Source organism: Sinocyclocheilus rhinocerous, unplaced genomic scaffold (genome assembly GCF_001515625.1).
Source record: "Sinocyclocheilus rhinocerous isolate Xijiao unplaced genomic scaffold, SAMN03320098_v1.1 scaffold1295, whole genome shotgun sequence".
NCBI classification, from domain to species: Eukaryota; Metazoa; Chordata; class Actinopteri; order Cypriniformes; family Cyprinidae; genus Sinocyclocheilus; species Sinocyclocheilus rhinocerous.
The window spans coordinates 1,178,448-1,193,219 of record NW_015660499.1 but is presented as its reverse complement, the minus strand read 5'-3'; the positions used below and the strand labels follow the sequence as shown (position 1 = coordinate 1,193,219).

General features: G+C 34.9%; 1 protein-coding gene across 1 annotated transcript in view; it reads left to right on the top strand.

Annotated features, from left to right (window-relative positions):
• Positions 1-590: 590 nt before the first annotated feature.
• The window catches only part of LOC107725083 (DNA ligase 1-like), a 31,205-nt gene continuing 17,023 nt past the window's right edge, over positions 591-14,772 (top strand). The window contains exons 1-5 of the mRNA XM_016534225.1: positions 591-677; positions 4,425-5,359; positions 6,558-6,974; positions 7,995-8,145; positions 9,629-10,123. Of these exons, the coding sequence (XP_016389711.1) occupies positions 4,440-5,359; positions 6,558-6,974; positions 7,995-8,145; positions 9,629-10,123 (1,983 nt within the window). The 5' untranslated portion in view covers positions 591-677; positions 4,425-4,439. The remainder of the gene's footprint in view (positions 678-4,424; positions 5,360-6,557; positions 6,975-7,994; positions 8,146-9,628; positions 10,124-14,772) is intronic.

Here is a 14,772-nt window from a genome sequence, read left to right as displayed (position 1 = left end):
GAAGATGAACGAAGGTCTTACGGGTTTGGAACGACATGAGGGTGAGTAATTAATGACAGAATTTTCATTTTTGGGTGAACTATCCCTTTAACAAATATTCATGCCAACTTAATTAGATCCCACGCATTGTCATTTAAAAGTTTATCATGGAACATGTACCTATATCTGTGTGTCTCCCATCTCATACAGTATTTTCTACACACCCCGTGTCTTTCTCCTTCCATTCAGTTTAACTGGTTTTTCCGGTTGAAGGCTGAGCACGTTTATGAGAGGAGGAGTGACCGCGCGCAACACCTCGAGACCGCAGCTGCTCGTGCTGCTGACAGGAATCGCCCTTCCAGGCCTGGCTCATGAATATTAATTACGTACCGTGACGTTCGCCAAGCTGCCTGATGATTGGACGAAAGGCAAAGAAGTTATCAAATAAAAGAATCAGGCTCTGCCGAAGTCTTATGAATATTAACTAAGAGCGGACACTCCTCCCGTAATGTTATCATAGAACGTAAAATTAATATTCATGAGATTAGCAGTCGCCATAGTAGGATTCGTACATTTGCGACCCGCCCTCCTTTCTTTAAAGTTTGAGCTGCACACCTACAACCCAAAAGGACGCAGACGTGTATTTGAGCTTGGAATCTATATGTACAATCTTATGGAATAATTGTATCACTATACAGGTAAATGCACATTATTTCAACTTGTTTATTTGTGTGTTTAATATGCTAATGACCACATTCATTCACTCTCTAATGTAAATAAACTGTATACTTATTTCAGTTGTAATATTTATTTTGTTAATCATTCTGTATACTTAATAGTACCTCCGGACTAAACTGCCAAAATAGTGCTTTTTTCCCCACAGCTGGAAATAATACAGGGTTCAAAGACGGTTTATTGTAAGAGGCACTTATTTATAAGTTACTTATTACCAACCAACAGGTGCAGATTACTGTGCTCCTGTTATATAAGCTTTTATTTTTTCTATTTCCCCACTCTTTGCTTTTTATAAATGTAAAACCCTTATTAACAAGTCGATAACATTATATAATGCTTAACTTTAACATTAATGTATGAATCTGAGTTTGATGCCATTTATAGATATTTGATTCTGCATTTAATTGTTTAACTAATTAATTATATGATGTCATCGGTTATTAGTAAAGTTTCTAACTAAACTTGTGAAATTTAACTATGTAAATTCAGAGAAGCGTGACAGAAACGCAGTTAAATAAATAAACCTCCTCTCCACACACGCACTGGCCATGTTATAAGCTCAGCATGTAAATTTGTATATAATAATTTGCATATGTTCATGGTGAGTGTAAGCTCTGCAGATCTTACATGCTGTGAACTTACTTACTTTGAACATTAGCTCTGTCCTTTGACCATCCCAGGTCAAAATGACTGGATCTCACTAAGCAGAGAAAGACAGTATGCATTTTAATAATCTAATTTACTTAAAGTGTGTCCATGAGAAGGACATTTTTGTTCTGAGGTTGCTCAAGTGATTAAACTATCATTTTCAATATCTTGCATAGAAATGCTGCTTAGGCAGCAACTCCAATAAATACCGATAAGGGATTGTCTGATTTTGAGTATAACACATTTTGTCCAGCTATTTCTCATCTGACAATACTAGCTTGCTGTTGGACCGGTTTGTTGAATGAAGACACATTTACACCAAGCCAAAATATGAGAAGTGAGCATTTTTTCACCTGTGGATAATGTTTCAGTGTCTTCACCTGAAGCATTTGTGGCCAATGGAAGTCAGAAAGTACACTAAGTTAACTCAGCTTTGCCTAACTTTGTTTGCAGTCTGGGGAAGGGATTTCTTCAAAACTCTCACAACAAGCCAGGCTCTAACTTGTTTTGCACTGTGAGTTTTGCACAATGATAAGAGAACATGGGCGACGGTTTCGAAACGTCAACATTCGGATTGCTTCAGTTCATTTCAGGCTAGTGCATGACTGGTTGCAAATGAGTAATTTCTCCATGTGATGGTGTTTGTCTGCATGCAGACTGCTGATATCAGAGTCAAACATCGGGTGAAAGTGATGCTGGTCATTTATTGTGGGTCATGCAGGGTGTGTATAAATAGCCTGCAGAGAAACGTCTAGTCGTTTCTTGTTTGAGTAACCCTAATTGGATGGAAAAACTTAAAAATCTAGCCCAACCAGAGTAACATGGCCTCAGAGAGCTCAACCGACTGGATTGGCCTTTTGTGTCTTTCCCAGAGAGCGCTGTTTTAATATGTTTATGGCTGCTTTGAAGTGTTCATTGATTCGTTCATTCTGTCTCCACCAAAAGGTCTGATATCCCTCTAGAGATCTCCATTAGCCTGCATAGCAGTAGCAAGGAAGTTGCAATGTGGCACTAATGAAAAACTTCTATTTATTTCTTCTTCTATCTTCTATCTTTTCTTCTATTTACAATGTAAAAATGAATTTTATTAATCAGCAGTTTGTCTTATTTAACAGGCTTAACACAAAATGATGATTTACATGATATAATGATATAAAAAATATTTCCAGAGCATATATCTTAAATTAAATTTATTTATATTAAATAGATTTATTTATTAATTAATATTATTTATAATAATTTTCTTTTTTCATATATATATATATATATATATATTAATATATAGCATGAATCTATAACTGTATTTAAGGTTTGTGCTTAAAACATGAAAAAAATATTTACCAATATATAAAATATAAATGGTATTCAGGATATGTTCTCTGAAATCATCTGCACAAGTAAATTCATTTTATGTTAAACATGTTTAGATATTCTGTTTAGAAGATCTTTTGAATGGCTTTTAATTGAGAAAAAAGCTTTTTGCCCATGTAACGTTGTAGTTACAGCAGCTAACAAATAGTGGCAAATTTCTAAAACTAACCATACAAACCACTGTGTTGGTCAGAGCACAACGACCAGCTAAAGTCCTAAGCAGGTCCTAACATCTTTTTCTGTCCGTACTGAAAGCGAAAATGCTTCATGATGCCTAAAAGTGTCCACTAAGTGACTATTTATTTACTTAGTGATCTAAATCAGAAGAGCTGACTTAGAACATTCAAACAAATCTTTCCAGAATGCACATTGATTAAACCATCCAAAAACATTTGACTACTTCATGGATATTACGTAACACTTTCCTTATCTCACTTGTACTGCATTCATATTGATGCTCAGAGGTTTCCTTGTTGTCTTGCTAGTAGTGCTGTCAAACGATTAATCGCGATTAATCGCATCCAAAATAAAGGTTTTTGTTCACATAATATATGTGTGTGTACTGTGTATATTTATTATGTATATATAAATACAAACACATGCTTGTATATATTTAAGAAAAATATGTTATGTTTATATAATAAATATATTTATATATAACATAAATTACATGAATATAAATATATACATGTAAATACGTGTAAATATTTTCAAAGTATATACTGTATGTGTGTGCTTTTATATATACATAATAAATATACACAGTACACACACATATATTATGTGAACAAAAACCTTTATTTTGGATGCGATTAATCGCGATTAATCATTTGACAGCACTACTTGCAAGCCACTGAAGTGATCAGCACAATGTGTGGGCGTTTTTAGGTTGCTTTAAGAGGAAAGAATATATCATCATAAAAAAAGAAATTAAATGCAATGGCACTTCATTTGAAAAGTGCCAAACAAAAACCTGACAATCTAATTAATAACAAACTGTTCTTGTATCTGATATGACTGACATTTAACCTCAGATTTTCATGACTGCTATACACACTTGCCTAAAATTTTCACAGGTGTTAATTTTTCATCCAAAAAAAATATATTTTAGCTTTATAAGATGTAGATCTACTTGAAAATTCTTCAAAACTTTCAAAAAATTCCTCAAGTTTTAAATGTGTTAAAGTTAGTAATGCATTTAGCTAAATGATAATGATTACTTGCATTAATATTGAAAAATAATTGGTGATGGAACAATTTTCAATCAGAAATTGCTAGTAAATTTTACAAATAATTACAAAGAAACATCAAGTAGCACACTGAATTACACATGAAGCTTTGAAGACTAAAATAGTATTTTCTTGTTAAACTTACTCCAGTTGTTTTATTTGAAAAATCAAATCACAGTGTTTTTTTTCCTTTGCAGACACATTTGCATGCATAAAACACTGACACAAGTTTTCAGAGTTTCTCAACTCAACAAGTGATCAAAAGAGATTTGATAAGAGAATATAACATAAAAGTATTTTATTTTATTTTATTTATATGTTTTTTGTAATTATTTTATATTGTGATTTTTTTCACAATATAATGTCAATCTTTTGCAAGCATGTTTATGGTAACATCCCAAAAATTTATGTTAATACCACTGAGATCCCACAGGGGTGTTTCTCTTTTGTTTTCCCATCCAGGTGCAGTGTGTAGCCATGGCTGCATGGGTGGGGGCGACCACAAGGGAAATGGGCCAATCGCTCATCAACCCAGACAAACCTTCAGTTTCAGCCTCTGCACTCCCTGGAGACACTGGGAAGCCAGCGTTGCGCCCAAAACCGCACCTCATGCCTAAACCATTTGCCCTGCAAAGAAACTCCACCGTCCGCCCAATCCGGGCCCCAAAAACCAACTTTAGCAGAGAGCTCCATCGAGCCGCCTCTTCTGAAGCACTTTTGGATATCAAAAAAGCTGGTGCTGGTGGTCCAAATCTATCAGAATCCCAAAAATCAGGCTCAAATGGCACAGTAAATGGGTCTAATCAAATTGCAGCTCCTAAACCCGTCCCACTCGGCCCAAAACCTGACTTATTGGCTAAACCTAAACCAGAACCCACTAAGAGTCCTGGTTCTAATAACCAAACTGGTCCAAACTCAAAGCCTGCTGTGACCGCTGAAGATGTGAAGGATGTTCAGCCCAGGAGCAGAGCAAAATCTTTGGGTTCTCTGGATCAAAAGATTCTCAACCAGAAGGACCAAGGAGAAGCAGCCAAGACTGAAGCAGACGTCAAAGTGTCTTCACGATGCTGGCCGCCTCGAAATCGTCTCTCCGTTGAGCTGACCTCCAAGTTCGAGTCACCATCTCAACCTGAGAAGGAGGTGAGGAGAGATGCTGAAACCAGCAAGATGGAGAAAGAGTGGCCACCACATTCTCCTTCTGAGTCCAAGCCTTCGAAGCTTCCGGTGGATACAGGAGAGATGGGAGACGAGGACGTCAGCGGAGGCAGCATTAAGAGACGGATCAGCCTTCTCTTCGATCGATCTACAGCAGCTCAGCGCAGGGACACTTCTGACAAAAGAGACAATACAGCTTCTGAAATCTCTGTTGATCCTTCAGCAGATTCATTCATAAAAGTGCTGAATCATTCAGGAACGAAACATGTGAATGAATCAATGAGCCATTCATTCAGCGGATTCGTTCGAAATAGCGCTGAATCATTCAGGAACAAAACAAGAGAATGAGTCAATGAGCCATTCATTCAGCGGATTCGTTCGAAATAGCGCTGAATCATTCAGGAACAAAACAAGAGAATGAGTCAATGAGCCATTCATTCAGCGGATTCGTTCGAAATAGCGCTGAATCATTCAGGAACAAAACAAGCGAATGAGACAATGATCCATTCCTTCAGCAGATTCATTCATAAAAGTGCTGAATCATTCAGGAACGAAACATTTGAATGAGTCAATGAGCCATTCATTCAGCAGATTAATTCGAAATAGCGTTAAATCATTCAGGAACGAAACATGTGAATGAGTCAGTGACCCATTCATTCAGCGGATTCGTTCGAAATAACGCTGAATCATTCAGGAACAAAACAAGTGAATGAGACAATGAGCCATTCATTCAGCAGATTCATTCGAAATAGCGTTGAATCGTTCAGGAACGAAACATGTGAATGAGTCAATGAGCCATTCATTCAGCAGATTCATTCAAAATAGCGTTGAATCATTCAGGAACGAAACATGTGAATGAGTCAATGAGCCATTCATTCAGCAGATTCGTTAAAAAAAAGCTCTGAATAATTCAGGAACGAATGTTTCAGTTAAATATGTGACAAAATGTTCTTTCTTTTCATTTATTTAGTAGCCTAACATAAACATTTTTATTTAGAATCTGTTTCACAATTAACCTAAACGTTTGATTTTTGTCAATTTTGCTGATTTGTCACCAAGATAATGTTATCTAGCTGACTAACTGATTTCGTTAAAAAATGCAAAATGATTTGCTATAGTCTTCAAAACATCAGTATAAACCAATCAATTATGATTTATGCAATCATTTATCAGAAAAAAGTGTGTTCATGAATAATGTAGTTGAATAATTTGTTGCAAATATTCTTTTTGCATTGGCCTACTGTGGCAGTAACAAAAAAAAACATTTAATGACAAATATAAAAATTATTCTTAGCAAACATAAAAATTTAAATTATTTTGTGGTGGGGCCAATGGAAATGTTGCCAGGAATGTTAAGTATGTATACTTATATATGTTTCTAGTTTTATGTTGTCCTTATTTTCAAAGCTATAACATATTTCAAAACTCTTATGTTTGTAGTCCACCATCTGAGAAGACACCAAATGAGAGATCATCTGAAAAACCTGCAGCGACAGAAAAGGTGCCTGTTGACAAACCACCAAGTATGGCAGAAATCAAGAACTCTGCTGCTAGTGTGGAGAATGTAGAAGAAGAGGAAGACCATGAAGATGAAGAGGAGGACTATGTCCTTGTTCCTGTTTACCGAAGGCTTGGGACGAGCCTAGATGTGGAGACAAAGAGAAGGGAAGAAGAAGAAAAACAGAGAAAAGATGAGCAGTTAGAGAAAGAAAGACAACAGCGGGAAAGGGAAAGACTTTTGGAGGAGGAGAGGAAGGCAAGAGAAATAGAGAGACAGAAAGAGGAGCAACGCAAACGTGCTGAAGAAGAGAGAAAACAGGAAGAGGAAAAGCAAAGACAGATGGAAGAAAAGAGAAAGCAAGAAGAAGGACGAAAGAGAAGAATTGAAGAAGAAAGAAAAGAGGAGGAGAGGAGGAGGCAGGCAGAAAAAGAGAGGGAGAGACAGATTGAAGAGGAGAAGAGAAGGATTGAAGAAGAAAAAGAGAGACTGAGAGAAGAAGAAAGAGTAAAGAAAGAGAGAGAAATGGAAGAAGAGAGGAGAAGAATTCAGGAGTTGGAGAGACAGAAAGACGAGGAAAGACTGAGACAAGAACGAGAAAAAGAAGAGAGGTTAAAGAAACAGCGAGAAATGGAAGAAAGAAAACGAATGGAAGAAGAGGAAAGATTGAGACAAGAACAAGAAATGGAGAGAATACGGAAAGAAAAAGAAATGGAAGAAGAGAGACAAAGAATTCAAGAGCTTGAAAGACAGAAAGAGGAGGAAAGATTGAAAAAAGAACGAGAATTAGAGAGACTAAAGAAAGAAAAAGAGATGGAAGAAGAGAGACAAAGAATTCAAAGACAGAAAGAGGAGGAAAGACTGAGAAAAGAACGAGAAATAGAGAGACTGCGTAAAGAGAGAGAAATTGAAGAAAGAAAACGAATGGAAGAGGAGAGACAGAGAGAAGAAGAAAGACTGAGACAGGAAAGAGAAAGAGAGAGACTAAAGAAAGAAAAAGAGATGGAAGAAGAGAGGAGAAGAATTCAGGAATTGGAGAGACAAAAAGAGGAGGAAAGATTGAGAAATGAACGAGAATTAGAGAGACTGCGTAAAGAGAGAGAAATTGAAGAAAGAAAACGAATGGAAGAGGAGAGACAGAGAGAAGAAGAAAGACTGAGACAGGAAAGAGAAAGAGAGAGACTAAAGAAAGAAAAAGAGATGGAAGAAGAGAGGAGAAGAATTCAGGAATTGGAGAGACAAAAAGAGGAGGAAAGATTGAGAAATGAACGAGAATTAGAGAGACTGCGTAAAGAGAGAGAAATTGAAGAAAGAAAACGAATGGAAGAGGAGAGACAGAGAGAAGAAGAAAGACTGAGACAGGAAAGAGAAAGAGAGAGACTAAAGAAAGAAAAAGAGATGGAAGAAGAGAGGAGAAGAACTCAAGAGATTGAAAGACAGAAAGAGGAGAAAAGATTGAGAAAAGAACGAGAATTAGAGAGACTAAAGAAAGAAAAAGAGATGGAAGAAGAGAGAAGAAGAACTCAAGAGATTGAAAGACTGAAAGAAGAAGAAAAACGAAGACAGGAACGAGAACATGAGATGGAGATGGAAACGTGTGAAGCAGCAGAGAGATTACGAGAGGAAGTTCCTACGAGTTATGATTTAATATCGTTTGATGCGTCACAGACTCTGGTCTCCACCGTCCAGCCCGCTGACGTCTCGCCTCGACTCACACAAGTGACTTACGATGACTTTTCAGTGAAACCCCGAAGATGGGGAACTAGGGCGAGACGTTCCTCGACTCTGTCTCCATCCAGAGAAACTCCTGCTGCTCCTGACCACAATCTACAGCCAGAATCAAAGTCCAGTCATCCTGGACCCCAAGAACCAAGCGGAGATCAGGTGTCTGTGCATGATCTGATTGGATTTGAATCTGAAGCTTCCAGCCCACACAACTCTACAGAAAGCAGAAAGCACACATATTTATTTAAAGCGGAAACTGAGTCCAAACCAGGGGATCTGCTGGAGCCAGAAACAGATGAGGTAAGACCAATAGTGGTTAATTAAATATTGCAATATAGTTATAGATTTTCACTGTGATATAGATTTGACTTTAATAAAACAAAAAGCAACAAGAGACTTTACATTACAGGCACATCTTAATATAAAAATATAAAAGTGAAAAATAATGTTGGAAGTATCTACATTTACTAATAATAATCAGTGTCCAATCCAATCTTAATATTCTATAAAATATATAAAAACAATGTAAAATATATTAAAAGTAATATATAAAAATGATGTAATATAAAAGTTAAAAACTTGTCAAAAAAAGTTTATTATGAATAATAAAAACACTTTTGGAAATATTTACATTCATTAATTAATTTTAAAAATCTGAATAATTTTGTCTATTAGCCTGACTGAAATCTGAAATGCAATGTAGCAACTTGGCACCTTTATATATAATGTGCAATCATAGGTGTGCAATTATCTGCATTTCAAACACGGCTCATGCAATCAGAATCAGTTATATAAAGTATATTTAAATTTTAATGAAAATAGGCCCTTCTAACCTCAGCTGGTTGTAAACACTAGTGGAACACACTCAACAATTTGGGCCTTTTTGGCTTTCAGTAGTTTAAAGGGATAGTTCACCCAAAAATGAAAATGTGATGTTTATCTGCTTACCCCCAGGGCATCCAAGATGTAGGTGACTTTGTTTCTTCAGTAGAACACAAACGAAGATTTTTAACTCAAACTGTTGCAGTCTGTCAGTCATATAATGGAAGTGAATGGGAATCACGGCTTTGAGAGTCAAAAAAACATACACAAACAAAACCAAATTAAACCCTGCGGCTCGTGACGATACAATGATGTGCAAAGACACGAAACGATCGGTCTGTGCAAGAAACTAAACAGTATTTATATAGTTTTTTACCTCTGATTCACCACAATGTCCGAACTGTCCTGAGCACATCCTCGACAGCCGGCGCGTGACGCGTCTTCTTCTTCTTCTTCTTGCCAAGAGATTGAAAGACTGAAAGAAGAAGAAAAACGAAGACAGGAACGAGAACATGAGATGGAGATGGAAACGTGTGAAGCAGCAGAGAGATTACGAGAGGAAGTTCCTACGAGTTATGATTTAATATCGTTTGATGCGTCACAGACTCTGGTCTCCACCGTCCAGCCCGCTGACGTCTCGCCTCGACTCACACAAGTGACTTACGATGACTTTTCAGTGAAACCCCGAAGATGGGGAACTAGGGCGAGACGTTCCTCGACTCTGTCTCCATCCAGAGAAACTCCTGCTGCTCCTGACCACAATCTACAGCCAGAATCAAAGTCCAGTCATCCTGGACCCCAAGAACCAAGCGGAGATCAGGTGTCTGTGCATGATCTGATTGGATTTGAATCTGAAGCTTCCAGCCCACACAACTCTACAGAAAGCAGAAAGCACACATATTTATTTAAAGCGGAAACTGAGTCCAAACCAGGGGATCTGCTGGAGCCAGAAACAGATGAGGTAAGACCAATAGTGGTTAATTAAATATTGCAATATAGTTATAGATTTTCACTGTGATATAGATTTGACTTTAATAAAACAAAAAGCAACAAGAGACTTTACATTACAGGCACATCTTAATATAAAAATATAAAAGTGAAAAATAATGTTGGAAGTATCTACATTTACTAATAATAATCAGTGTCCAATCCAATCTTAATATTCTATAAAATATATAAAAACAATGTAAAATATATTAAAAGTAATATATAAAAATGATGTAATATAAAAGTTAAAAACTTGTCAAAAAAAATATTTACATTTATGAATAATAATAATCAGAGCAATTATAGTATAGCACATCTTAATATAAAATATATTTAAAAATATAAAAATGAAATATTTTAAATAAAATATACACTTAATATAAACAGCCGGCGCGTGACGCGTCTTCTTCTTCTTCTTCTTGCTTTATGGCGGATCGCAGACTTATAAGTGCATTACCGCCACCTATCTCTCAAATGGACCATTGACACTCCTAATTGAGATTGTAGATAGATTGTGACAAGCAGATAAACATCAAATTTTCATTTTTGGATGAACTATCCCTTTAATGCACACAGCAGCCAATACAGGGTTACTAGCTGGTTAGCTTTAGCAATGAACCTCTGCTAGTCAATACATTATGGGGGCAAACAACATCTGCCTTTATAACCAGTCATTCAAACGTAACCAGATGTCATGAAAGTCTTTGCAATCAAAGTATTAATCACTAAAATATTATGTTATTGTAAACATTTTACCAGTCCCACATTTTGTTTTTAAGGGCTCTTAACAGTGTGAAATATACTGTTCAACACTGTTTGTTGAAAGCAGATCTCATCTGTTAGCATTGGTTTTCATCTCAATCACATTTACAGATGCACGTATCTTTAAAATATACAACCTACATACTGTCATTCTAACCTAATCTAAAGACAAATGTATGTAATTTGCTCAGTGGATGTTTTTATGTTTGTTGGAGAAAAATAGTATCTGGATTCACCAAACTTCACAAGCATTGTGTCTTAATAAGAAAACGGCAAGAACTGTAAATGTCCATACTTGTATAAACACAACTTGCACGCACCAAACTCAAAAAGTCAAAAATCTAGCTTTTTTAGATTTTTTTAGTGACAGCAAACATAATCTCTTCTGAGCTCACAGTCAGGGTACGAGAAATTCTGTTCAGCTGATAGGGTTGCTCTTGTAGGGTTGATCCGCGTCTTCAGGGCAGGGCCCTTTGTTTCCATTGATTGTGTCATGTTGGAATTTCCCATTGGTGTCTTATGACGGCATAGAGTGATGTCACCGCAGTCAACGCTGCTTTGTGTTGGGTGTGTGTGTGTATATAGATGTGTTTATTCTTACATGACACTTGTCCTTGAGTCAAGCCTGTGGCATTTTCAAACAACACCTATCGACCGCATTTGAGCAACAGATTATACAAACATTGGCATTGATTACATGTACACCAATCTGATATGTCTGATTACTGTGCATTTAATCCAGATTAAATTAATATTATATTGTTTTTAGGATGTCTACATGAGACGGGGAACCTCTTCAGTTGTGTTTGCATGCTCCTTGACCTTATTTTCATTACTCCCTAATGAAATATAGTTGTTTTACAGCCATGTCACTATTCTCTTTTATATATATATATATATATATTTAAATGTAGATTTAGAAAAAATGTTAATATATCTGTATTTTAATAAAATTGTAAAATAAAATATTTGGATAAAAGCATCTGCTAAATGCACTAATTTTATATATATATATATATATATATATATTGTTATTTTGAAAGCTGTTATTTTGAACACAGCTCATCCAGTCAAAATTAATTTAGTGTCAGTTTATTGTAGTACTTTTATAACGTTCATTTGAATTAAAAATTACATCAATGAGGAGTTTCAAATTATTAAATTATTATTAGAATGTCTACATGACATGGGCAAACCTTTTCAGTTGTGTTTATGTGCTCCTTGCCATTATTTTAATAGTAATATATTGTTTTACAGCCATTTCGTCTCTATTTTCTTGGCAACAGAATACAACACAAATACAGTAGGCTTGTTTGTTGCTGCTGTTTTTATTTGCTGCTTCAAATGCAAAATAGTCCTTGGTTCTTGTTTATCCGAGTGGCAGAAATGCAATTAAATTGTGCAGGATACTTACCTGTATAGTGCAATTAAAACCACCGTGCTCCATATATTTTACTGTAATTATGGTTACTGTAATTATGATCAGAATTGCATCATTTACAATATCCTGATGACATGAGAACCAGTGTAATCACTGCCTTAACATAACAGTGCTTTCAGCTGAGGACACACAGGATTTGATCAAACTCTATGCTATATGGTTTAGTTTAGTGAGCACCACTAATTATGGTTTACAGAGCTGAACTTGATTCCTGTGAAAAGTTTTGGGGCCAGACGGGGAAGGTTCTCTGCTCCGATTTACATCTTCATGTAAATGATTTGCAAAGCCCTGTAGGTTTGGATGCTTACTTTCATATGCAAAGCAGAGAAGAAAAGGGTGGTTCACGCTTCAAATTATCCTACAGTTTAAACTCCATGTTTGAAACAGAAATAGCAAATTTGCAATGACGTAGAATTATTTGAAAATATTATAATATAATAATAATAATATTTTTTGTCTTCCGTATTTTCATGTGAACCACTGGTTGAATGTGTAGGTCTACAGATTAAAACTTTCTTGGGTCTTACTGTGTTTACATCGGGAAAATAGAGAAAATATCTGTGCATGTGTGGGATTTCTCTGGTTTATGTATACTTTTATTCACAGAACAATTTATTAAAATATTCAGCATCCATGTGAATGTGGGTTTGGAGGGTATTTAATGAAATTTAGTTAATAAAAATACTATGTGTTTACATTTTCTTAAGAGAGTGGTACAAAGGTCAGCATCATTCTTTTTTTTATATATAGGCATATTAACAATTATAATATAAAATAAATAAATGTAAAAGTTAAAAACCTTTCCAAATATATTCAATTTATTAATAATAGTTTGAGTATTTTTGTCTATTAGTCCATTATTATTATTATTATTATTAAACACAACCTCTTCAGTTGTTTACATGCAAATTGCCATTATTTTGATTATTCATTAAGAAATATGATTGTTTAACTGCCATTTTGTTGCTATTTTGTTGTACCCAGCAACACAAAAGGTTCAATAAAAAGAAAAAGTTTCTGAAAAAGGCTGAAATATGGTAAAATTTGTAATATTTTGAAATAATATAAAAAAAACTGTTTTATTATAAACCTGTTTTCTTTTTTAATATTAAAAAAATTAAAATATAATTAAATAAAATTAAACATAAAATATAATCAAATGTAATTGTGATGTAAATGTGATGAAAAAATTGCATTTTCAGCAGCCATTACTCCAGTTTTCAGTGTCATATGATCCTTCAGAAATCATTATTTATTTGAAATACAAATCTTTTGTAACATTAGAAATGTTTTGTCTTTTTTATGTTCTGAGAACTTTAAGCGTGATGTATACGGTTGCTGGGTGGTTGCTATGGTGTCGGCATACTCTAGATATCATTTAGTTCTACAAAGGTTGATAGGATTTGCCTGTTTTATTGTCTGCCAGGTGAAAATTGTTCTTTCATATTCTTAGTAAAGTAATATCATAACATAAGAGAATGTTTTCCTGGTTGCTATGAAATTCATTATGATTACAGTATGGTACAGTATTTCTACCTCTTAAGCTCTTGTAATAGGATTTAATTTAATGTAGTTCCAAAGAAGCCATTTGAGCTGTTCAGAAAGGGTTATGAAATATGATTCTCAGTAATGTCAAGTGGATCTGTTTCTCAAGTAGTTTTTAATCGCCTGAGGAAACGTCTTTAATTTCACTTCTCTTGAACAGTGTTCAACTTACCTAGAGTCATGATATGTACTGCAAGTATTGTGAGTTAGCTACATAACCAGATTACTTCTCTCAAGTAACTAGTAAATTACTAGTAAGTAAATTGGTGCTTTACTTAACCAACAGGATCATTAAGTTTAACAAACACTATTGCTTAAATCAGCCAGAGGATTTTGTGCTTAGGAGTTTTCACAAATGTTCTGATCCGTAGAGTATTGTTATTATTATTATTTTTATTATTATTTTTCATGCTGCCAAGTGCTTGAAGTTGACATAAAATCAAAACTGACCCTATTTAAGTTTTTAGCTTCTATGCCATTGCGAGGTGGTTAAATTTGGTCAGTGGAAGTGTAAAAAATATACATGTCATTCAAATGCATGTGATGTAAGATTTTTCAAAAAAAGAAGTCTCTGAAATATTTCATATTAATATTTTAATATGTAATTAAATAAATAAACAAAATATAAAAATATGATAATATGTAATTGTGATTTGTAAAAATGAATTTTCAGCAGATATTACTCCAGTTTTCAATGTCGTATGATCCTTCAGAAATCGTTATTTATTTGAAATAGAAATGTTTTATAAAATTATTATCCTGAAAAAAGTATTACAGGTTCTATCAGGATCTATCTATCTATCTATCTATCTATATATCTATCTATCTATCTACTGTATCTATCTATCTATATCTGTCTGTCTGTCTGTCTGTCT